We start from the raw sequence: 25,339 nt of genomic DNA, 5'->3' as shown, positions 1-25,339 counted from the left end.
CAAAAGTAAGTCTTGCCAACAAATAATGCTTAATCCAATAATCTACGAAGCAAGAATTTTCATTATATGTATTTTATTTCCTTCCGAGCTAGATAAAGATGACACCGAATAAACGGTGAGAATTACTTTGTTGCGCTCTCTCTCTCTCTCTCTCTCTCTCTCTCTCTCTCTCTCTCTCTCTCTCTCTCTCTCTCTCTCTCTCAACTACTACTAACTTTAGCTAAACTGAATTCTGCACTCACTTACACACACACACACACACACACACACGCACATACACACACACACACAGTCATGTTAGTAAAAAAAAATATCGTTCAAAAAAGAACTGTAGAGATTTATGAACTGCGAAAGGGAGGGGGGCGTCGTGTGTGTGTGTGTGTGTGTGTGTGTGTGTGTGTGTGTGTGTGTGTGTGTGTGTGTGTGTGTGTGTGTGTGTGTGTGTGTGTATTTTTTGCGTGTGCACGGAAGAGGCGCGGAAGAGAAGTAAGAGGCTAACAGGTAAGGAGTCAAGAGGGAAGCCTTAAAAAAATAACAGACACGTGTACATATGTGTGTGTGTGTGTGTGTGTGTGTGTGTGTGTGTGTGTGTGTGTGTGTGTGTGTGTCATTGTAAGCTCAGTTCCACAAACGGGAGAAATTCACGGACAGACGCGTATTCCATGGTGATGCAAAACTCTACGGTCCAGCCTTACCACGTTTCATTATCTCATAGACTTTTGCCGCTACTCCAAAGGGCAAGAACGAGTAAACAAAAGCTACACAAATGCCACAATATATATTGAAACATAAGAATTGGTGGTTTTAGTAGAGAAACAGTAGTAGTAGTAGTAATAGTAGTAGTAGTAGTAATAGTAGTAGTAGTAGTTATAGTAGTAGTAGTAGTAGTAGTAGTAGTAGTAGTAGTATAGTAGTAGAGTCGTAGAAGTAATAGGGAACAATAGAAGCAGAGGAGGATAAAAGGTGAGAGGGAGAAGTAGAAAGTTACAGGATGGAATAGGAGGACAAGGAAGAGGGGAGGAGAGAGGAAACTTGTGCATGAAAAACATCATGATCACGTTACTGAGACTTCAAAGTCCATCTAAAGTACTTATAAGTTTGCTCTTTGTACCGAATTTGATCATTTTGCGGTATTTCCTTCATTCTCGAGAGGAACAGCATGATATGGATACGTTTTCCCTTTCAATTTGTCACTTTCTATCGCACAAAACTCCATCTCTCTCTCTCTCTCTCTCTCTCTCTCTCTCTCTCTCTCTCTCTCTCTCTCTCTCTCTCTCTCTCTCTCTCTCTCTCTCTACACACACACACACACACACACACACACACACACACACACACACACACAGGAACAGAATATAAACTCCACCATATATATATAAGTTCACCCAGAAGGAATATATCATAGGTAACTCAACTCGGGTAACTGACCAGATAGAATAATAGACAGATCCAATTAAACATAGTGGAAATAGAGGTCAACGACAGGTAGGCGAAGTACAGGAGGGGAAACAGAAGACGAGATGGTAAGGGAAAAAATAGCGTTACAACCACTCGCTTTGATATCACCGGCACGGAATATTCCCACCGAGACCTCAGCAGGGATGTTTATTATTAAGCTTGGTGACGGTATGTGTGGCGGTGTGTGAGGGAGAGAGAGAGGGGGGTAAGGGGGAAGGGGGGGGAGGAGGACACTACTACCTCGAATATAATTACATTTTCTCGCCGTTTGTGGGAATACACTATACACCATTATTTCCCCTCCTCTTGCTCATTCGATACGAAAAATAAAATTACAGCTCATTATTTTTTTCCCTCTCTTCCATTGATGTTGCCCCCAGACAGACCACGCCGCCGCCGCCAACCTGTGTTACAATACCGGGACTCGCTTGCATTATCAAAGGTATTTGTGTTGTCGTTAATATTGCGGAATGACTGAATCTACAGCGTGAATCTCCAGAGAGAAACTATTGTCTACCCGTAGCAATCATGTAGGCAACAGGAATATGACGAAAAATAGCAGTAATGCGCGTGGTGGTGGTGGTGGTGGTAGTAGTAGTAGTAGTAGTAGTAATAGTAGTAGCAGTAGTGGTAGTAGTAGTAGTGGTAGTAGTAGTAGTATAGTAGTAGTAGAAGTAAAAGTAGAAATCACAGCAATACAATGAACAGGTACATTAACAGTAGAAACATTAACGGAAACAACAGCACCGATAGCAACAACAGTACTTCCAATAACAGTAACCCCCATTGTAGTAGCAGCAGTAGCAGTAATAGCAGCAGCAGTGGCAGTAGTAGCAGCAGTAGTAATAGTTGTAAACACAAACACGCATACGAGACCCAATACTCCTCACACCATGACTCACACAGTATTGGCAGCAATGTTTCTGGCCTAGCGTAACTGCCTGACAGCGGCGGCGGGGCGGAACGGGGCAAGACGAGGCGGAACGGGGTGGGAAGGGGTGATACGGGGCAAGACTAGGCTGGGGCAGAGACAGGAGGTTGTAGACGGTGGTTGGTGGATACAGTCAACGGCGCAACTAGTTAGTATATACGAGACTAGTGTGAGGTTGGGGAGAAAGGTGGATATGAAAGAAGTTACAATAGAAAAACATTATACTAAGAGTGGTTTAAATACTTGAGTGAGTCCGTCTTCAAAAAGTAAAAGGGGATGCAAGAAGAGAAAGAAAGGAGGAAAAAAGATAGAGGAAAGAAAAGAGGAAAGGTATGCGAAAAGAAGGAAGGGAAGATGAATGAAAAACAAAAGAAGGAAAGAAACTTAAATAGAAGGGATGGGGGAACTGAAGATGGGAGGAAGCAAACGAGCGAGGGAAAGAGGGAATGAGAGGGGAAGGAGAAATATGAATAACTATAAACATGTTGATGGAAAAAATATAATGAAAAAAACAACCCAGTCAAGAACAAAAAATAAAAAGAGCATAAAAAACACAGCATCAACACGGTGTTACAAAGACGTTCCGGGAAAAGCGTAAAGAGACCCAATTAACTATGTATGAAGAAAGCGCTGCTAAAAATATTATAGCGCAAGAGCATCGATGAAGCAAAGTTAGAAGATTCGTAGAAGGCAAGGCAGAAGGGAAGGCAAGAAGGGAGGGAGTGAGTGAGTGAGTTTAGTGAGTCAGCCATCATATATGTGTACTCAATAAACCCATAATATATGATATCCATGGTAAGGCAATGGCTTATATTATTAATGCGTCAATATCTCGCTTCCTACATTACCTACTTACCTGGTTCTTACCTGGTTGGGCTCCCACTGGAGGAACCCCATATGGCTACCACACCAGTCTTTAGAAACCACTGCCAGAAACATTGCTTATCAAAAAAGAAAAGACTGAAAAGTGTGCTATGAGCCTAAGTACAAAGCAATAAGATGATGAGATTGGCAACCAGTTAACAGTAGTCGAATAGAGCAGCACCCAGGAAATCCCTGAGTCCACTTTTGAAGGCACCAAGGTTAGGTCCTTCTGCCAAATGAGTAGGAAGAGCATTCCAAAGTGAAACCACACGGACAGAAAAGAATCTACGTCTGGCTTCACAGGAGCTTTGGAGAACAAATATCTTGTAACAGTGTCCTCTTGTACCCATGTTAGGAGCCATAGTAAATACATCAGAAGGAGATATAGCAGACATACCATTAAAAATCTTCCAGCATTTAATAAGAGCAGCACGCAAGAGTTTTCCCTTGACTGAAAAGAGATCGAGAAACTTCAGACGCTGATCATAAGAGACATCATCAAGACCCGAGATTTGTTTAGTCCACCTTCGTTGAACAGATTCCAGGAGTGACAAGTCAATGACCGCCTGTGTTCCAAACTGATGATCCAAACTCCAGAAGGGGACGTATGTGAGTGGTAAGCAACTTGGTCATAAAACTTGCCGACCGACACAAGGTGGACTTCAGCAGGTTGTTAGACAATCCTGCAGCCTTGCTAACTATTGATTGAATATGATTACGGAACCTCAATGCTGGGTCTATGACTATACCTAAGTCAGCGGCTTCTGAACTGAAATAACAAGTTTCCCTTTGACTGAATATAGGCCTAGATCATGTATATGTCGAAGATTTGGACCAAAAGACATAATCTTAATTTTGTCAGCATTGATTCCCAGATCCCACGATTCAGCAATTGCAATTAGAGTATCTATGTCTCTTTGTACTACACTTATGCCCTGTAATACTGAGGATGGATTACTGGGTCTTATCAATAAGTATAATTTTAAATCATTTATATTTATATAAGAAACAGAATAGGACCTAAAACAGAACCTTGGGGTACTCCACTCGCCACAGGGAATAAGGAACTATGCTGTCTGCCCACAACTACCTCCATAGTTCTGTTTGTCAAAAATGTTTTGATCCATGAGAGGACTGAGCCATCAACACCGATTACAAGTAATTTGGTTAACAATATCTGGTGATTTACTGTATCAAAAGCTTTTGAAAAGTCAAAGAGAATTAAGTCCACCATGTTGTCTTTGTCTATCCTACTGCTCATATGTTGTAATGTATGTATTCTTATACTAGCCTTTAATTAAACCTCCCGGAAAGACATAAGAAAGAAAGTAGAGGTCAAAACAAGCGTTATCTATTTATATATATATATATATATATATATATATATATATATATATATATATATATATATATATATATATATATATATATATATATTTGTCGCCACCTCAAGGGTGGGGACACGGGCTTTACAGATCCCATCAGAGTCATGCAGAATTGTCCCCCTGTGGGGGGACCACGGGCCTTTGTCGGGTGACGGCCAATAAAGAGGAGGCCAGCAGACCGAGTCTATCGGCTGGCGTCAGCCGAGCCGACCAGGTTCAGAGTCGTAATTTTTGGTAGGGCTATGGGGCTATAGCCCCCCCGCCTCAGTGTTTTCTATATCGGCCAAAACACGCCCATAGAAGTGTTGTTGTTGTTGTTGTTTTTTTATCTCCCACCTGCGCATGCTGGCTTCGCTCGCCGCCCTCCCCAAACAGCTCATGAGCCTTTAATGCCATCAAGCCCCCCCCTCAAAAAAAAATCTGCCAAAATTATGGGCCTGAAGTCGGTCTGTCTGAAATGCCAGAGTTTTCTCTTTACTATAACACGACCTCTGCGTGTAACGAAACACACGAGAAATTAATCCAGACAAGGAAAGGTTTGCCGGCGCCGGGGATCGAACCCGCGACCAGCGTAACGGGAGAGCCACTCCTTTACCAGTCGGCCAAAGAGGTACCCCACTGGCTAAGTGGGTTATGGGAGGCTCCCCCATCAGGCAAGTCGTGTCACTACATGTCGACGAGGACTGGCGTGTCTCTGACGACGATAAAAATGGCTACACAAGGAATACTAGTGTTTACCCTTCAACGGGTGGCCGGTTTTCTATCACTGAGCAGAGGTAAACACAAACACTGGGCGGCATGGACTAGGAGGGGAGGGCGAGCTGCTTCTGTTTCTCAGCTTATATAGGAGGTGTACGAGGTGAGTGTGAGGGATTTGAGTGCAGTCTTTTTGACACTGCTCCCTCAGTGAACTCCTTCAAAAATAAATATGACAATACCATACAACATGTAATATTGGAGGCGGTCAACATAGTCTACTTGCATCATATTTAGAAACCCGCGCAGTGTATTAGTGAGTCTGAGCAAAAGGGAACGCTGGCCCTTGTATGTCACTGAGGCAAGATGAATGAAGGAGGAGAGGAGCGTCTTTGAAAGATTTGCTGGCGATTCACTCTTGTCAGTCTGTTATGGTTTCAGTAAATGTAAGTAAACTAAGAAATAAACGCCGTATTTTTGTGGTTCAAGGCTCAACAAACAGGTTACAAATACATGCAGTCCCCTATTGCAGCTAAAATAGTAAACTAATACCACTATAGTAACTGTCACCACTAAAATAGTAAACTAATGCCGCTAAACTTATGACACCCGTATTGGTAACCATATGCCACTGAAAGAGTAAACTATCACCATAAAACCAACCAAACTGAACTTAACCTTACCCGATCTCGCCGCTAGAAGAGTAACCTATCACCTCTGAAACAGGAATGTAATATCACTTTGGTGCTAACGCCACAAAAATAATGCTCTGTCACACCTTAATTAGAAACTTAATGCTACTGAAATTATAATCTTTTTCCCAAAATTCAAAATTCAACATTGCGAAAAAAATAACTGCCTCAGAGTCCCCGCCTGGGGGGGGACCATAAATTCCCCCAGGGAGGACTCCCCTTCTGGCTGCCGACTTGAGAGGTGTCCTGATAACTCCTCGAACCTCCTCCTTATCAATTTCTGGAACATTCGCGGTCTCTGTTCTAATTTTCATTCTGTGGAACACCATCTCTCCTCCTCCAAACCTCACCTTCTCTTCCTCACCGAAACACAGGTTTCTGAGGCTACGGACAGCAATCTCTACTCTGTTCCCTCCTACTATCTCTATCCTAAATTTAATCCAAAGCTGGATGTTGCGCCACGCATGCTAACGACTTCACTTGCTCTCGTGCCCACGACCTTGACTCTTCTGAATTTTCCACCATCTGGCTAAGACTTCATTGTCACTCTATTACTAAATACATCTGTGCTGTTTATCTCTCACCTAACTCTACTAACTATGTAAAATTCTTTGACTATTTGAACTCTAAAAGTGGAGCGCATCTTGACCCACTCTCCCTTCGCTGAAATTTCCATCTTGGGAGATTTCAATGTTCACCACCAGCTTTGGCTTTCATCATCTTTCACTGACCAGCCTGGTGAACAAGCCTACAACTTTGCTCTCCTCAACGACCTAGAGCAGTTGGTTCAGCACCCTACTTGTATTCCCAACCGTCTTGGATACAGGCCCAACATTCTAGACCTTTTCCTTACCTCTAATCCTTCTGCTTTCTCTGTCAAACTGTTCTCTCCGTTGGGCTCCTCCGATCATAACCTTATTTCTGTATCCTGTCCTATCGCTCCTGTACATCCTCTGGACCCACTGAGGAGGCGATGCTTCTGGCATTTTGCTTTAGCTTGGTGGGACGACCTGAGGATGTACTTTTCCGATTTCCCGTGGAATGATTACTGCTTCCAGGAGAGAGACCCCTCTGTGTGTGCTCTGCACATCACAGAGGTGATTGTCTCTGGAATGGAGGCATACATTCCACGTACTTTCTCTACTCCTCATGCTAAAAAGCCTTGGTTTAATAATGCTTGTTCTCGTGCTATTAAAGATAGAGAGGCAGCTCACAAAAGGTTCCAGAACCTTCGAACTCCCACTAACTTTGATCTATTCATTTCAGCCCGGAATCATGCCAAATCTATTCTCCGACTTAAACTTCTTTCATAAATAGAAAATGTCAACACCTTGCTTCTTCGAATTCTTCCCGTGACTTCTGGCATCTAGCCAAAAATATCTCCTCCAATTTCACTTCTTCCTCTTTCCCTCCTCTCCTTAACCCTGACGGCAGCACTGCCATCTCATCTGTCTCTAAGGCTGAACTCTTCGCTCAAACTTTCTGTAAGAACTCCACCATGGACGATTCTGGGCATATTCCTCCTACTCATCCCCCCTCTGACTCCTTTATGCCTGTTATTAAGATTCTTCCAAATGATGTTTTCTATGCCCTCTCTGGCCTCAACTCTCAGAAGGCTTATGGACCTGATGGAGTGCCTCCTATTGTCCTTAAAAACTGTGCTTCTGTGCTGACACCCTGCCTGGTCAAACTCTTTCGTCTCTGCCTGTCAACATCTATCTTTCCTTCCTGCTGGAAGTATGCCTTTGTACAGCCTGTGCCTAAGAAGGGTGACCGCTCCAATCCCTCAAACTACCGCCCAATAGCTTTACTTTCATGTCTATCTAAAGCTTTTGAATCAATCCTTAACCGGAAGATTCAAAAGCATCTTTCCACTTCTAATCTTCTTTCTGATAGCCAGTATGGATTCCGCAAGGGGCGTTCTACTGGCGATCTTCTTGCTCTCTTAACTGACTCTTGGTCATCCTCTCTTAGCAGTTTTGGTGAAACTTTCTCTGTTGAGCTAGACATATCGAAAGCCTTCGATAGAGTCTGGCACCAGTCTATGCTTTCTAAACTGCCCTCTTTCGGATTCTATCCCTCTCTCTGTTCCTTTATCTCCAGTTTCCTTTCCGGACGTTCTATCTCTGCTGTGGTAGACAGTCACTGCTCTTCCCCTAAACCTATCAACAGTGGCGTTCCACAGGGCTCTGTTCTATCACCCACTCTCTTCCTGTTATTCATCAATGATCTTCTTTCCATAACAAACTGTCCTGTCCACTCGTACGCCGACGACTCCACTCTGCATTATTCAACTTCTTTCAATAGAAGACCATCAAAACAGGAAGTACACGACTCCGGACTGGAGGCTGCAGAACACTTAACCTCAGACCTTGCTATCATTTCCGATTGGGGCAGAAGGAACCTTGTGTCCTTCAATGCCTCAAAAACTCAATTTCTCCACCTATCAACTCGACACAACCTTCCAAACACCTATCCCCTATTCTTCGACAACACCCAGCTGTCACTTTCTTCAACACTAAACATCCTCGGTCTATCCTTAACTCAAAATCTCAACTGGAAACTTCACATCTCCTCTCTCGCTAAATCAGCTTCCTCGAGGTTGGGCGTTCTGTATCGTCTCCGCCAGTTCTTCTCCCCCGCGCAGTTGCTATCCATATACAGGGGCCTTGTCTGCCCTCGTATGGAGTATGCATCTCAAGTGTGGGGGGGCTCCACCCACACAGCTCTTCTGGACAGAGTGGAGGCTAAGGCTCTTCGTCTCATCAGCTCTCCTCCTCCTACTGATAGTCTTCTACCTCTTAAATTCCGCCACGATGTTGCCTCTCTTTCTATCTTCTATCGATATTTCCACGCTGACTGCTCTTCTGAACTTGCTAGCTGCATGCCTCCCCCCCTCCCGCAGCCCCGCTGCACTCAACTTTCTACTCATGCTCATCCCTGTACTGTCCAAACCCCTTATGCAAGAGTTAACCAGCATCTTCACTCTTTCATCCCTCACGCTGGTACACTCGAACAATCTTCCTTCATCTGTATTTCCTCCTGCCTACGACTTGAACTCTTTCAAGAGGAGGGTATCATGACACCTCTCCTCCCGAATTTGACCTTGCTTTTGGCCACCTCTTCTAATTCTTTTATGGGAGCAGCGATTAGCGGGCTTTTTTTATTATTGGGTTTTTTTTGTGCCCTTGAGCTGCCTCCTTTGTTGTAAAAAAAAAAAAAAAATCTGTCACCACTAAACTAACCAAACTGAATTTAACCTTACCTAACCCAGTTGCTAGAAAAGTAACCTATCACTGCTGAAATAGCAACCTAGCGGCACTAAATTAACAACCGATTGTGTTAAAATAGTAAACTATCACCACTAAACTAACTCTGAACCTCATCTTATCTAATGTAGCCGCTAATATAGTGACCTATCACTGAAATCATAATTATTGCCACTAAAATAGTAATTTACTGCAGCTAAAATCCTAATGTATCACAGCTAGAATAGTAAATTAACACTATAATAACTTATCCTGCCCTGACCTATCATGACTAAAACAGTAGTATCCTCTGCAGCTAAAATAGGAACCTATCACCGCATAATTATTTTTCAAACCTTAGAAATGAGTAATGTGTGATGGAAACTGTTATCAAAATGATGAATAGGACAACAAAATCCACCAGAAAAAATGTCAGCCACTGAAGTGAGTTGGGTATAATTCTGGATTAACATCTAGCCTCCAGTGAGGGTTGGCATTCCACCCTAGGTAGGGAAGAAATGCCCTAGAAGAGTATGGTCATCTTTAAAAAGAAAGATCCTTACATTAGTAGTCAGTCACCATTTAGGGAAAACTCCTGAAGGATATCTAACGAAGTTGTGTGACTGTAGAGAAATAGGTACATTTAAGCATAATTTACAAAGAAACCCATGAACAATATGCTGCTTACTGTTGAGACATTCCCTGGGGTTTCCTGTGCCTCTCCTCCTCCAGGTCGCTAACGACACAACACTTCCGGCTTATCTTCATGAAAATAACAAAGCCTTTTCAAAGTTCAGACACGTGATACTTGAGAAACACAGCAAACGCACATAAAAGGCTCACCGGTGCCATATCATCCAAAAAATAAAGTGTAACCTAAGAACCAAGGACTACAACCTACACCTTCCCTGCTCGCTTCAAACTGCCGCCCACCACTTACGTTAAAGTGCAAAGTGAAGCTCCAAAAACAATAAGTGAATTGGCTGTGAAGGCTCCCCATTGGATGGCTGAGTAGGCGATCCCTTGTGATCGGCCAGAATCAAAAAGCCTCTCTATAGACACCATTAAGTTATTGCAGAGTGTCTGGACTATAGGTGGCAGCTATTCCCCACCCACCAAACCAAAGCATGTCAGTGTAGGTCGGGCAGCTCAGGGTATGGCGGCACATAGATTTTGACCGTGAAGGCAGAGACCGTGATAAAGACGGAGATAACAGAGAAATGAAAAGGAGGATGAAGAGCAAATGTTAAGCCATTTTTTTTAGTTCAAGAGGAAAAGCAGAACTGACAGAATAAAGTGGAGAAAGAGGGAGGTAAACTTAAGGGAGGATAGGAGGAGCACAAACCTTGCTCATCAGCAGTGATTTTTACTTTAATAGACTATAACTCAGTATATATACACATACGTACTCGTTTTTATAACATAGTAGCCATACATTATGCCCCAGCATATGATAATATAGTCTGGGCAAATGTTAAATCAGTCTGGCCAACACAAACTCTGCTGCAGCTCAAGCTCACCCACCACTGCAACTAAACCACACCAGGTAGTCCAATAACGTAAGTCATAGCTATTCTCCTTTTAAATTTCAGGCTTCGACATGCAGTGAACAGTAACAGGAGGCAGCTATGGGAAGCAGAGGGGGCGGCCGCCGCCGGAGGGGCTATGGACCCACCGGGTTTGAGGAGGCGGTGAGTATTTCATTGAGTCCTGTTGCTGAGCAGCATCATATTTTGTGTCTGAGGCAGACTTTTCATCCCCATCATATGTTTCTTATCTTAAAAAAAAAAAAGAGGATGATAGTGCTTGTTTAGCCAAACTCACCACTCATTATTAACTCTTTAAGTCCTTGCATTCCACTTAACCCTTTCAGTACGGTGACGCCGATATCAGCGTCACCGTATGGAAAGGGTTAATCCTCTTCCATTTCTCTTACTCCTCTTTTAAACCTCTTAAGAGGAAATGGAAGAGGATTAAGAGGTTTAGAAGAGGATTAATCCTCTTCCAATTCCTCTTAACCCTTTCCATACTGTGACGCCGACGTCTGCATCACCGTATTGAAAGGGTTAAACTCATTCCAGCATCTTGACCTCCCACTCTTGGTTTCATCTTTTGGACATCCATTATTAACTCTTAAGTCCCTCCACTTAAACTCATTCCAGCATCTTGACCTCCCACTCTTGATCTTTTGCACATCAGTTCAGATTACCATGCCACCCAGTTTGTGGATAGCACTCATGCAAGAATCAATCCATTCATAATGATTTTTTCACCAGGGCGGGTACATGGCTGCAAAGATTGCCAAATTGGAGCACCAGTACGAGGACTCTGTCACCGCTGATGGAGAGGAAGAGAGGAAAGGCTTATTCAGTGGTGTAGCAATATTTGTAAATGGATATACAGGTCAGTGCTCACTGTTAAAATGTTTCACTTACTATTTTTTATCCTCATAAGACTTCAACAGTTACCAATACTGACGAACATTCCCTACTCAGTTTGAAAGGCTCCATACTTATTGCATGTAACAGCAGGGGCATTTATTTTAATTGCTGGCAGTAGCCTTTCAGAGAAGATATCGGACTATTCAAGACAAGGAAAGTGATTTAGTGAAACTGTGTGATGTTACTTGTGTGTCCTCAATTTCTGTATATCATGAAACTAGAATGAAAAGTCAAGACACATCGGCTCTTTTAATGATTTTTATATTGACTACTAACTAAAAGATAAAGTTTTGGGGTTTATGCTCCAGTCACTGTGGAATAGACTACTTTATAGATATATATATATATATATATATATATATATATATATATATATATATATATATATATATATATATATATATATATATATATATATATATATATATATATATATATATATATATATATATATACAGTAAAGGAAGCAGCTCACAGGCAAAAAAATAATTGATTAAAAAAAGCCTGCTAATCACTGCCCCTACAAAAAAGTGTTTAGATGAGTGGCCAAAGTTACCAAAGTTCCCTTTATTGCCTCGCCAGAGCCCACAGCGGAGGAGTTGAAGCGCGTGATGATGGTGCACGGCGGGACCTACCATCACTACTACTCCCGCTCCAAGACGACGCACATCATCGCCAACAACCTGCCGGACACCAAGATCAAGAACATGAACACCGAGAGGATCGTCAGCCCCAAGTGGATCACAGATTCGCTCAGTGCTGGTCATCTCCTGGACTACACAAAGTACATCCTCTATGGCCATCAGTCCAGAAGTCAGCCTCGGTTGCAGTTCAAGGCTGTACCATCGCCTAAGAAGAGTGTAGGAGAGTCATCTGGGACTATGAAACAAGAACCTTCAAGCCCAGAAAAACGAAAATTAGAAAGTTGCCAGAAGGTAGTAAGTTCTGCAATGGATGATGACTCTGTTGAACATAACATAAAGACTGAAAGGCCAGACTCCAAGGATACCAAAGCAGGTGCTGAGAGTGAAAGCGAGCAAGACAAGCACACAGTGACGGCTCCCAATGCCCCCAGCACTAGCACTAGCAGCAGCACATTCCACAAGAGTCCGCTGAAGGGGCATGCCATGAGCACTGCCAATCCAAGGTTTCTCACAGAATTTTACAGTAACTCTAGACTCCACCACATATCAACCATGGGGGCAATGTTCAAGGCCTATGTCAACGAGCTGCAGAACAAGTGTGATGGTTTTCCTGGCCGAGACAAACTGAAGAGCTGGCTAAGAAGTAGAAATCCCAGCCAGGATCCCCCACAACCCTCAGGTCCTCCTCCCAAAAGCAAAAGAGTAATCATGCACATAGACATGGACTGCTTTTTCGTGTCCGTTGGCCTCCGCAAGCATCCAGAGCTCCATGATAAACCAGTTGCTGTGACTCACGCCCGAGGCAACCCCCAGGGACAGGCTCGGGAGGGAATGGATCGGCAGTATGAGCTGAACTTCTACAAGCAACGAGCCGAGAAGAAACTAAAAGCCAAAATACAGGCAGCAGGATGTAAAGTTACAGAAATGGTAAAGAGTGATATAAAGGAGGCAGTGGATGATGCTGAGGATGCAGAGCAGACTGACAGAAACCCAGATAAGAAGTTTTCCACGATTCACCTCATTGACGAGACGAGTTCCATGTCCGAGATTGCTTCCTGTAACTACGAGGCGCGCAAGGCCGGGGTGAAGAATGGCATGTTCCTCGGCCCGGCCCTGAAGCTGTGCCCCAGCCTGCAGACCATCCCCTATGACTTCGAGGGATACAAGGAGGTCTCTTACAAACTCTATGACATTGTGGCAAGGTAGGGTTGACAAGGGATGTTTTTAAATGGTCTAACTCTCTGGTACACATATAAAGGTATTACTCAAGCTGTTTTAACAAGCGAAAAATATGAAAATGTCTGTCTCACTCGCATTATGTCATATGTTTACTCCCCACATTTTTTTTAGCATGCAATATAGTGTGAACATTTGCTTTGCAGCTTCACCCATGACATAGAGGCTGTCAGCTGTGACGAGATGTTTGTGGACCTGACAGAACTCCTTCATTCCTGCCATGTGTCACCCATGGACTTCACAACATACTTGAGGGAGAGAGTACAAGTAAGGCATGCAAGGAGCATTACCTAATTGTAGGATAAACACAATACTGAATGAAAGTAAATTTCAAGTAATATTTTTTTAATCTTTGAAGCTCAGAGCACAGTTATGAATTCTTGTTTCTGCATGGTATGTTTCTCTCAACTCCATTTCACTGGCACACCTTAAGACTCCATTTAAGTGTAGATTCTGTGTAATGGCAGAAAGAAACAGGGTGTCCCTGCTCTGCCGGCCTGGGACCCAACATGCTGGTGGCCCGCATGGCAACGCGTTTGGCCAAGCCCAACGGCCAGCACTGGGCTGACCCTCAGGACCTGACACACCACATGAAGGACCACAAGGTCACGGAGCTTCCAGGTAATTAATTATCCATGATGTTGATAGAAAGGTGAAACAGCTGGTCACGGGATCAGTTGTCTCTCGTATGCACATCATGGCGATGGGCAAGGTGAAACAGCCTGTCATTTGATTACAGCATTTTAAGTCATGTTTTGTTTGTTTTTACTCCCTAGTCATGTGACTTTAGAGGGTAGATTCTCTTTATTGACAACACTATGTCACTTTAAGGTGTTGGTTGGTCCACTGGACGACAGCTGGAGGCTGAGGGGCTCATGACCTGCGGGGACCTACAGCAATGTTCCCTCAGTCACCTGCAAACACTGTTTGGGCCCCGCACCGGCCAGTCCCTCTACAACTACTGTCGCGGAGTGGACAGTCGACTCGTCAAGAGTGAACATGTGGTAGGATTCAGTTATCTTCCATTAATAATCAGGTTTATGTGGTAATTCATTAATGACCATACACTTCAGCAGTGCTTGTAGTGAGTGTGTGCATCTTTTCAGAGGAAGTCTGTGTCAGCAGAGGTGAACTATGGCATCCGCTTCACCTGCCACAGTGACGCCTACAAGTTCATCAGTGAGTTGGCAGCCGAGGTGGAGAGCAGACTGCTAGCCATCAAGATGAAGGGGAAGTGCATCACACTCAAGCTAAAGGTGATAGTTTTGTATAGTTTGAGGCAATAACTTTATTTTTACCAGCGTTTGCAAGGTGTGGCAACCAAGTCAGAAGGGAATAATTACCAACATCATCAGTCACCATATTGCAGGTTCTTACAAAAGGAGAAAAGAAAGTAAAATTGTAACTCTGCCCGGTGCCTAAGGATTGGTGGGTAAAAGACACTTCTGGAGCACCCTTCAGTATTATTTTATTCTTACTCCACCTTCTTATCAGACAAGTGCCAAGAGATGCAACGTAACTGTTGTTATTCCATTTCCCTCCTCACAGATTCGTGCCAAGGATGCGCCCGTAGAGACAGCCAAGTTCATGGGCCACGGCGTGTGTGACAACATTGCCAAGTCTGCATCCCTAAATTGTGCCACATCATCTGCAGACGTCATTGAAAGGTGCAGTTATTTGTCTCATTACTAAGATCACAATATTTTCCATTTACTCATTATGTATTAAGAATGACCCACATAATGGGTCAGTGTTTGCACACATTTTATTTAAGCTTACATTGCTCCTGATCATTTCAGGGAGACATTAGTTCTACTGAAACAAATAAAAAGTCCACCACAAGATTTCAGGGGAGTTGGAATTCAGGTATGTGTATTACTTCATGTGTGCTAGGTTTACTGCTGTATTTTCCATATTGATGGATTGATAAGCTGTTTAGCCATGCCAAGATTGTGATGGTGCTCTTAGCAAGGGGCAATAGTGTCAGTATAGCTAAAGAGACAATCTATCAAGGCTTAAATCTTAGTCTCACACAGCTCTGCCTCTTCGTCACAAAAATGGTAAAACAAATCCATTCATGGCCATTTATCCTGGATATTTGGTAGTAATACTGTAAGAAATAAAGCAATCATACCCATACTACAACATGTCACACCTTTTCAGGTGTCTCGCCTGGAACCTGAATGTGGAGCAAAGCCTCTGGGTGCATCAATAAAAAGTTTCCTGCTGGCAGCCAGACAAAAATCCTCCAGTGTTGGAACAAATGCCACAGGAAGCCCAGGCGCAAAAATTTCTCCTGTTGGAACTGTGTCTAACTTGTCAAGAGAAAAAAATGCTGTAGTGACACCAGCAGAAGGTGCAGAAAAGTCCCCTGACTCACCAATGAAGAACTTTCTGCTGAGAGCCAAAAGGAAAACCTTTGAAATTGGAACAAGTTCCACGAGTGCTGAAGACATGGATATCCATTCAACTCCTGAATCATCTATGTCAAAAAAAGAAAATGCTGCAATGGCTGTGGTGAAGAGCTCAAGTGAACACCGGCCAGGCCATCCAGGGCATGACACAGGCCAGCCATCAGACACAGGTCACGTGCTGCCTGTCAGTCACACACCAACAAGTACAACAAACAGCAACTCTAATGAAGCCAAAAGCATCGACATGGAGGTGCTGTTGGCACTGCCTGAGGACATGAGAGATCAGGTAATAGCAGAGTACCAGCAACAGGGCTACATCATCCCTGCCCTCCCTGGTGGCAGAGGCAGCAAGAGCAGCCACAGGGGCAGTGCTGCTGAGGCACAGCCAGGCACATCTGGTTTGTTGATGCCTGAAGAAAGTAGAAGACAAGAAGCCTCCAATATTATTCAGCCAGCAGCAGCTGCTGATGGGCCACAGACAAGTTTTTCAGACACAGCGAGAGGCAACAACTCTCAGCTGAGAGGGCGTGACGTTCACAGAGAGGTTGCCACCAATAATCAGAGTGCACCACTGCCAGTCTTGGAGGAGGCCAGTGGTTTCGGAGAGATTGGAGATGCTACTAATTCCAACAGCAATTTCTCTGCTGTGTCAGAAAATGCTTATGATTCTCCACTGATTACTAGTTTTTCTCAGGTAAGTACTCATGATAGCCTCCCCCCCCTCCCTGATAGCAGTTTTGATGGCTTCCAATATACCCTTCTACAATATTTACTTTCCAAACAGCTTGCAAATGCAGTCAACATAACTGAGTGACCTATCCTTTCCTGACATGCTGGTGGTCATAATGTAGCTGCTTTCCTTGGTGTACCTCACTAAATCCTAGTTACATTTCAGGTAGATTCCAGCTTCTTGGAAGCCATTCCTGAAGAGTTACGAGAGGAATTGAGGCAAGACCTGGAGCGCCGTAAACAAGCAAGGGAAGCAGCTCCACCATTGCCAGGAGCCAGAAGTGTTAGAGGGTCACTGGTCGGGTCTGGAAATGGCCGAGGCCGAGGTGAGTCTCCAAAGTCTAGCATCTAGATGAACACATTGTGCACATGCCACTTAAAGAATTGCTGGTAATCATTGGAATTGAGATATGATGATACAAATAAAGACAGTAGAAGTAAATAATACAACACTCACATCAGTGTGCATGCCAAAGGCATAGATGACCCACTGTTCATTGGATACAAATAATGTTTACTTGATGCAAGGTTCACTAGTCCATGATTTATGGAAGACACTGCATCCTGTTGGGCCAGTGGAATTGAGCAAGTCTTGTGCAATCCTTTAGGAGACAAGAGCATCTACCTGAAGCTGAAATTTTGTTGGTTAGCTAATTTTTTCCTAAACCGAAGATTCACATGATCTTGTACTGTCCTGCTACACCATAAGGAGGGTGTGACATGCCACTCTTGCCAACAGGGCGGGGCAGGCCCAGGGGGCGGCGAGGGCGAGGGAGCAAGGCAGACTCACGTCAGGTGGGAGAAGAGGGTCTGGTCACCCTGACAAGCTTGATTCTCGGCAATGCAGAGGTGAGATATTTTGCCACTGTACAAAGCATAAGAAACAGAGTTACAAATATTGTATACAAGATTATTTTCTTGCATGTGATGCGAGACTATCAGTATATAGCATATTCAACTTTCCTGCAGCCACAAAACTTCAGAATCAAGAAGAATATTTCTGTTGGTAAGAAAGGATGTGTACCACCTGAGCCCCAAAGACCTGCGTCAGCCATGTCACCAAGTAAAGAGATAAAAGAAGAGCCTAAGATGGACACTATGCCATACTCTCCTTCAGCAGGCACCAGTGAGCTGCTGCCAACAAGTGATGAGAGGAAGGAAGAGCAAAAAATAAGGGCTGAGGTCGTTCCTGATCTCTGTGGAATGAGAAGTGTAAGAGATATTACTAAGGTTTAATGAAATTCTACCTTAGGCATTGGTCAGGACAAACGAAATATGCGATAAATGAACAAATAATGTCATTGCAGTAGGTAGCACGCCCTGAGGTCAACTCCCCACTCAGCAGATGTAAGATGGGCATGGCTCCTGCTCTCCAAGGTAGTGTAGTTGCACAGTCTGGGTGGCTGGTAACTCAGTTGTTTCACTGGCTGTCCAGGTCATGAGGAGTTGACCTTTGGGCGTGTTACCTTGAGTCTGCACAAAATCTGACCAGTGCAAAACTTTAGGCAAGCCCAACAACACCTCTGCTCCTATTCCTATGTATAGTGGGCCACTACTGTATTTTACTGAAATATTACATCTGTGACTTGCTTCAGCTACCGGATGTGAAGTCTGTGATTCAGGCTTGGGTGGCATCATGTGCGTGTCCCGAGGATGAAGACGCAGACATATTGGGCAGCTACTTCACCAGCCTCATCACACACCACGACCTGGAGAAGTTGGACTGCCTAATCAAGTACCTGTACAGGTGAGTGTGAGGGTAAGGGCTTGTAGGATTGCTTTTGTATTACAGGTTGAGAATCCCTTATTCAAAATTCCTGGGACCGAAGGTGTTGTAGATTTTGAATATTTTCGGATTTTGGAATATGCAGGCCCTTTTGACATTTTCAACAGCAGTATCTTTACACCACAGAGCACACAACACATGGTAATCACAATGAGTAACAAGGGAAGGTGTTACTGTGATGACTGCTGACAACAAACTAACACATAGCAGCACCAGAGTTGCCAGGTCATGGACTGTGTTCCTGCCCAGTCCCATCCCAAAAGCCGGCCCAAAACCCGCGTTGGTGGTGGGCAGATGTTTTACGCCCAAGGTGTCGACGTAGCAGTAGATTTACCCTCCCAATTTGACAGGTAAACCGTGGACCTGGCACCCTGAGCAGCACACAACAACTGTACGTTGTGGAATCTTCCCATCACTTTGTGGAATTTTCCATTTGTGATGCATCATGTTAGCATTCAAAAATCTTTCGGATTTTGGAATTTCGGATAAAGGATTCTCAACCTGTACCTGTACTTGAGTTTACTAAACTGAACTAGGTCAGAGCTAACCATATATCTGAGCAGGACTGAAGATTGTCACATCATCCTCCAGGCAGATCCTGCGAACACATAACAAACTCTGGGAGTCGGCGTACCAGGTGGTGATCAGCCAGGTACAGGCGGCCATGCTGGAGGTTCATGGAGCCAAGCTGAAGGTGAAGCTCTTTGAGAACTCCTGAGCCTCAAGTAACCCAACGGTGCTCTGGCTGTCTTCAGACTGATGGTTACCTTTTTTTGTCCTGAGAAGCTTGTTCCCAAAACTAAGAGAGACAAAAAAGGTTGCAGGACAATGTGAGCAGGCATTGAAAATGAACCTGTTTTCTTTTGAAACAATATTGCATTGTTCAACTACTGAGGAAGATATACTTCATAACTCACAAAGTGAAAACATGTGCCAAACATCTTTCATTATTATGTTTTCATGCATTGTGAATGCTTGTCTCGGTGAAAAATATATTTATGCTATTACCTCAGTTGTATTATAAAGTCATACACTGTTTAGTACCTGATATATGTAAGGTCATACACTGTTTAGTACCTGATATTTCTATTACTATGTTAAGTTCAGTTGGTGTGGCCTTAGCCAGACACACCTCATGCAGGACTTAATGGAAGGCATTTCTGCATTTTGCCACGGCCATTGTCAGGGCAGGGCTTGTGGGCTTTATTTAGTCGTGATTTTTTTTTTGTCTAACCCTAAATCTCTGAGAATGTTTGGTTAGTTTATAATAGTCTTCAGATGGCAGGAAATACTATATGAGAGAGTCAAAGTAAAAATTTCTACGGGGAGCTTGCCCCCATACTCAGCCAGACCTTGTATGCTTGTTGTTTGTGGTTTTACAGAACTGGGATAAGCCACAACATCCTGGATGTCTATCAGTGGCCCTACATTTCACCACAGGAAAATTGTTGAAGTGATTGTCAGCAGTGCATAGTGACGTAAAGCATCAACAGTCTTCCTGTCCTAAAAGCTTCCTCCGAGAGATGTTATCAGTGGTGTGTGTGTGTGTGTGTGTGTGTGCTTCAGGGAACACTCAACATTCTCGGTAAAGTCACTTCAGCTAATAAAGAGCAGCTTCCTGTGATGCATTACCAGCAGTCTTGGCACAGGTAAAGCTGCTGCCGGTGATGCCTGACTGTGATAAACCTTGATTCCTTGTAACCATTAGCATGAAGAGATCTAAGTACAATTTTATCCATTTAATTGTATTGTCATAAGAGAATAATGTATGTAATAATTTTGTATGTAAATCGAATAAACAGATCTTATTAACAGTTACAGACTTTCATTTCTCTCTCTCTCTCTCTCTCTCTCTCTCTCTCTCTCTCTCTGCCAGGTCCTTCAAGTTGGAACAAGAAATGAGAAGTTCGATTATGAAATGCGCAGCGTTAAACTCACAACCGTTCAATGCGTTAAAGACCTGTCAAAATCACATAAAACCTCAAATTCTCACAGCAATGCATCGATGCAGCAAATAAAATGAACAGAATGTTGGGTTTTTAAAAGAAACTTTTTATTCAGAAATAAAGAAGTAATACTTCTGCTCTACAATAGTTTAGTCAGACCCCACTTGGAATATGCGGTACAGTTTTGGTCTCTCCACCATGCAAAGGACATTGCTAAATTGGAAGGTGTTTACTGTTCAATGTCGGGCAACAAAAATGATCCCTTCCTTGCGCAACAAACCCTACGACGAGAGGCTCTCCACCCATAATTAACATGTTCTCTCTTGAGAAATGTCGCCTCCGAGGAAAACTGGTCGAATGTTTTAAAATACTCAATGGATTCACGAATGTGGACAAATCAAAATTGTGTATGATCGATGACACTTTGCAAACGAGGAACAATGGCACAAAACTTAAATGTAAACAAGTAAAGTCAGCCTGCACCAAATTTTTCTTCACCAACGTTGTAGTGCGAGAATGGAATAAGCTCCCACCGTCAGTGGTCCAGTGTAACCAAGGCCATCTCCCTCTAGATGGCCTTGGTGTAACACGATTGACTCCTTTAAAAACCAGCTCGACCGACTCTTCCTTCAACTTAATATTAACTAGAGTTGAAATGCAGAGTTTTGGAGCCATCTGACTAATGTAGAATCACTTCGGTTTAAGGACAGACCACCAAGTCTGGACCATGGGGTCTGTGTGGTCTGATTTTCTATGTAAATCTCTCTCTCTCTCTCTCTCTCTCTCTCTCTCTCTCTCTCTCTCTCTCTCTCTCTCTCATTTATACCCATTTCTTGATATTTGGCTCTCCCTCCCTGCCCCCCTTCCCCCCTTTTGCGATCCCCCCTGCCTCCCTTCACACCTTTTACCCTCCTTCCCGGCCCCCTCCCCCCCTTTTGCCATCCCTCCCTACCCCACCTTCACCCCTATACTCAAAGACACACACACGCTTGGGTCACGTCCCCACCCTCTGCGACCCGTAACGACCTTCCCCCGTTTATGTTAATTAAGACGAGTGTGTCCAGGTAGGAGGTGGGAGCAATGACCAGCAATGACCGTCCCCGCAACACCCTATACGCAACACAACCTTGGCCGTCCCCACAACACACTGCATCCCCAGCGTCATTCTTAGGCAACACATTTCGGCGCCCGAGCTCACGCATTTTATCGTGGCTTTCGTAGGCGTTGTGGTCGTCCCCATAGATGGTTTTATGACCCTTCCGGTAGACTGACCCTTCTTCTGTACCGTGAACCTAAGGAAACACTCATTAGAAACCGATTGACCTCCCTGTAGGCCTTTGAAAATAGTTGGTGTGAGGGATGGAAGCGACCGTTTATAGCCAACATCTCGGCGCCCAGGCACACACATTTGACAAGGCTTTCGTAGGAGTTGCGGGCGTTTCCGCGGGTGGTTTTATCTATGATCCTGATGGTAGTTTGATGAAGCCTCTGTACGGTGAAGGTGAAAAAACACTGATAGGAAGGCGTTTTAACCTCTTTTTTTGGCCTCTGGAAATGACTGACGCTGAGAACAGGAAGCGTCTGAGAATGTCGACCGCACTCACTACGGAGATCGGAAATTGCGTCACTCCTTCATTCACACACTTTTCCTCACTAGCTACTCCTTACACACACTACTACGAAACACAAAGTCTATATCAACAACTTACACTCACTCATGCTCCCATTGACCACACACATATATACACGCACACACACCGTCTGACCTTTCGACTAGAGGTGATGGTAGGGCAAGGAGTCATCAATACCAATTAACGAAAGACCACTGTAATTATATATACTCCAAAGAAAATGATACCTCCCAAAACATAAATATTGATATCTGTAATGATTTAAATGCGGTGTTACGTGAGGTTAAGAAACATCTAGGAATATTGAGACTAAATTACAGAAAAAAATATATATAGGAGACAGGGCAATATGTGATTAACTGAAATCGGATATATTACTACTAGATAAACCTCCTAGCGTATCCTCCCTATTAGTTTGTTGGATAAACAGGTAGAATGATAAATAACAACACGGAGAGAACATAATTGCTTTGTCATGTGTCAGTAGGAAAGATATAGAGCTCCAAACGATTGTGTCACCTCTGGGAAGCTTGAAACACCACATCACGTTGGGAAGACCTATAAACAGCGAGGTGATAAGGATGAAAGAGAATCCAAAACCCTCCAGAGTAACAAGGGATGAATTATTTACCAAACGAGACTGTGATAGAAATTTAAATGCACAAATAAGTTCTAGGATTTATATTGGGAGCCTTACACACGTCTAGGTGATATTGATGAAACCCTTCTGAGCAAAAAGGGATGAATTATTTACCAAACGAGGCTATGCGATGAAAATATAAATACACACATAAGTTCAAGGATTTATACGTTAATGATGATGATATTTAACTAACATGAGCGGCATTACGAGTGGGAGGCAATCACATAGCAACATAAATAAGTAATATAGAGAAGTAAGAACACACGTAATGGTAAATGTGTGGCTGTATGTAAAAAAATGGTTCCTCTCTCAAATACTAGCCTGTCAAATAACGTCAGAATATAAACAATAAAATAATAAAGAAAGAAAGAAGGAAGCACACACACCTAATCGTACATGTGTGGCTGTGTGGATGAGCATAACTTTTCCTTCCACTATCATCACAAGACGTATCAGTAACAACAAAACAAAACAACAAAAGAAAGATAGGAAGGAAGGAAGGAAGGAACAGGTACGAACACCCAGGTAACCATAAATGTGTAGGTATGTGTGGGTGAACAGTTCCTCGCTTTCCAATACTGTTAAAGGTAGGTTGACATTTACGAGGTTACGACTTACGAACATGTTACGACCATAGTAAGACGCGTGAGACCTCATGTCTCACGCGTCGTAATTTTGGTCGAAACATGGTCGTACTATGGTCACAAAAAAATTATTACGACGTCTGATGTCGTAATATGTCGTACCAAATTTCTAATATTTTAGTAATTTTGGTGCGACCCCATGCGATGTTACGACGTCTTGGCATGTCGTAACAAAAATTATGACTAGTCGCAATGGTCGCAATTTTGTCTTACCAAAGTTCGTACTAGTCTTACCATGGTAAGACTAGTACGAAATTTGTTAAGACGCGTGAGACCTTGTTACGACCATTGCGACAAAAATTACGACGCGTGAGACAAAAATTACGACTAGTGCGATTTTTGGTACGACCTCCGTGATTCATGAATCATGAATCGTGCGACTCTTACGACTGTTGCGAATTTTTGGTAAGACGCGTGCGACCAGTGTTACGACGCATAAGACCAATAATACGACGCGTGAGACCAAAATTACGACGCGTGTGACTATGGTTGGACGCGTGAGATGTCCCAATACGACACGCATTGGGGTATAAAACTTAATAGGCTGTGGCTGACTGCCCTGAACTCAGTCTACCCTTGACCGCCACACCAGCACCAACTCCTGCCTACCAACCTACCAACCTACTACCAAGCACCATGGTTCGAAGGAAGTTCACCAAGAAGCACCAACTGCCGGAGGGGCCTGTTGAGGCCCCTGCTGCTGCCGCCCCTGCTGAACCTTCGAGCCCATCATCCTCACCTGATGAAGGCCCAAGCACCGCTCCCACTACTGCCCCAAAGAAGAAATACCGGCCTACCCATAGCGAGATTAAGGACTACGATTTCAGCGAGGAGCAGGTCCAGACGTTACTAGACTTCCTGAAGGACAACCCTTGTCTCTACGATAAGAAGGAGAAGTCCTACCACAACAACATGCTGAAACTGGACCTGTGGAAGAAGTGTGCTGAGCTGTTCCCAGGCTGCTCGTACCTGCAGGTACGAAAATTCTTCGAGAAAAAACGAACGGCGTTTGGGAAAATTGAAGCTGCCGAGATGAAGAGTGGTGCAGAGGTCCGACCACGGACGGCAAGGGAGCAGGAGATCATGAGGGATTGGGGCTTCTTCAGGGGCCACATTGCGCATGCCCCTACCCTCTCCTCGCAGGCCTTCTCTGCCCATGAAGATTCATCTTCTGCAACGGACTCCAGCGACTTGTCGGGCCTCTCGGCGACCTCAATACAACGCCGTAAGAACTTGAAGAAGCGCCGCTTGCCAGAGTCCGAAAGCAATCCTGAACCAGCTCCTGCACCAGCAGCAGTTCCTGTTCATCCCGGGGAAAGCTTTATTGAAAGGATGTTCGAGAAGGCCAGTGCTATGATCCAGCATCCACCGCCGTCTACCTCACAATCACAGCTGGAAGTGTTCTCCAGGTTTGTCTTGGCCAATCTGCAATACCTCTCGGCAGATGAACAAGATAGTTGCATGATGGACATCCTGGCGATTCTCAACAAGTACAAATCCAGGAAGAGGCAGCAGACGGCCCAGCAGACACAGCATGAGCAGCAGCCGCCGCCCTTTCTCCACACCCAGCCTCAGCAACAACATCAACATTAGAGGCCACAGACTCCACCCATATCATATCAACAGCAGCCACTCACACAACCGCAGTACGTGGCACCATCAACTTCTGGGCCGGCACCCTGGGCACCTCCTGCAGCAAGTAGCTATGAACCGTTTCGACCTCCTGCAACGTTCCAGCAGCAGCAGCAGTATGGCCCTCAACAGACGTTTGGTAGCTATTCTCAGGCACCATCGTCATCTGGTGCCCAAACAATACCATCACCTTCTAAGAGAACAGTTTCGGACCTTGGCAGCCCTCTAGCACATCTCATGCGAGATTTGGACATCCCCAGCCCCATCAGCTCCCTCAACACACCCCAAAAGGACCCAGAAGAACCAGGAACCAGCAAGT

General features: G+C 44.1%; 1 protein-coding gene across 4 annotated transcripts; it reads left to right on the top strand.

Moving 5' to 3' along the window:
• Window positions 1-5,393: 5,393 nt before the first annotated feature.
• On the top strand, window positions 5,394-20,350 carry LOC127000272 (DNA repair protein REV1-like). Of its 4 annotated transcripts, none has more exons than XM_050863751.1 (16): window positions 5,394-5,497; window positions 10,867-10,965; window positions 11,551-11,677; window positions 12,298-13,561; window positions 13,742-13,862; window positions 14,063-14,216; window positions 14,427-14,599; window positions 14,702-14,851; window positions 15,144-15,262; window positions 15,395-15,461; window positions 15,759-16,703; window positions 16,905-17,064; window positions 17,478-17,587; window positions 17,708-17,950; window positions 18,334-18,485; window positions 19,907-20,350. In XM_050863751.1, exons 2-16 carry the CDS (start codon window positions 10,903-10,905, stop codon window positions 19,974-19,976), a joined length of 3,918 nt encoding a protein of 1,305 aa, XP_050719708.1. In that variant the 5' UTR covers window positions 5,394-5,497; window positions 10,867-10,902; the 3' UTR covers window positions 19,977-20,350. The 4 variants fall into 4 exon arrangements, with proteins under 4 accessions (XP_050719708.1, XP_050719689.1, XP_050719719.1 ...); XM_050863732.1 differs by having other exon boundaries at window positions 19,116-20,350; XM_050863762.1 differs by lacking the exon at window positions 19,907-20,350 and adding an exon at window positions 18,651-19,109.
• Window positions 20,351-25,339: the final 4,989 nt, after the last annotated feature.

The sequence above is a fragment of the Eriocheir sinensis genome, chromosome 2 (genome assembly GCF_024679095.1).
Source record: "Eriocheir sinensis breed Jianghai 21 chromosome 2, ASM2467909v1, whole genome shotgun sequence".
NCBI lineage: Eukaryota > Metazoa > Arthropoda > Malacostraca > Decapoda > Varunidae > Eriocheir > Eriocheir sinensis.
Note: the sequence above shows the minus strand (reverse complement) of the source record. Positions and strands in the feature narration are given on the sequence as shown.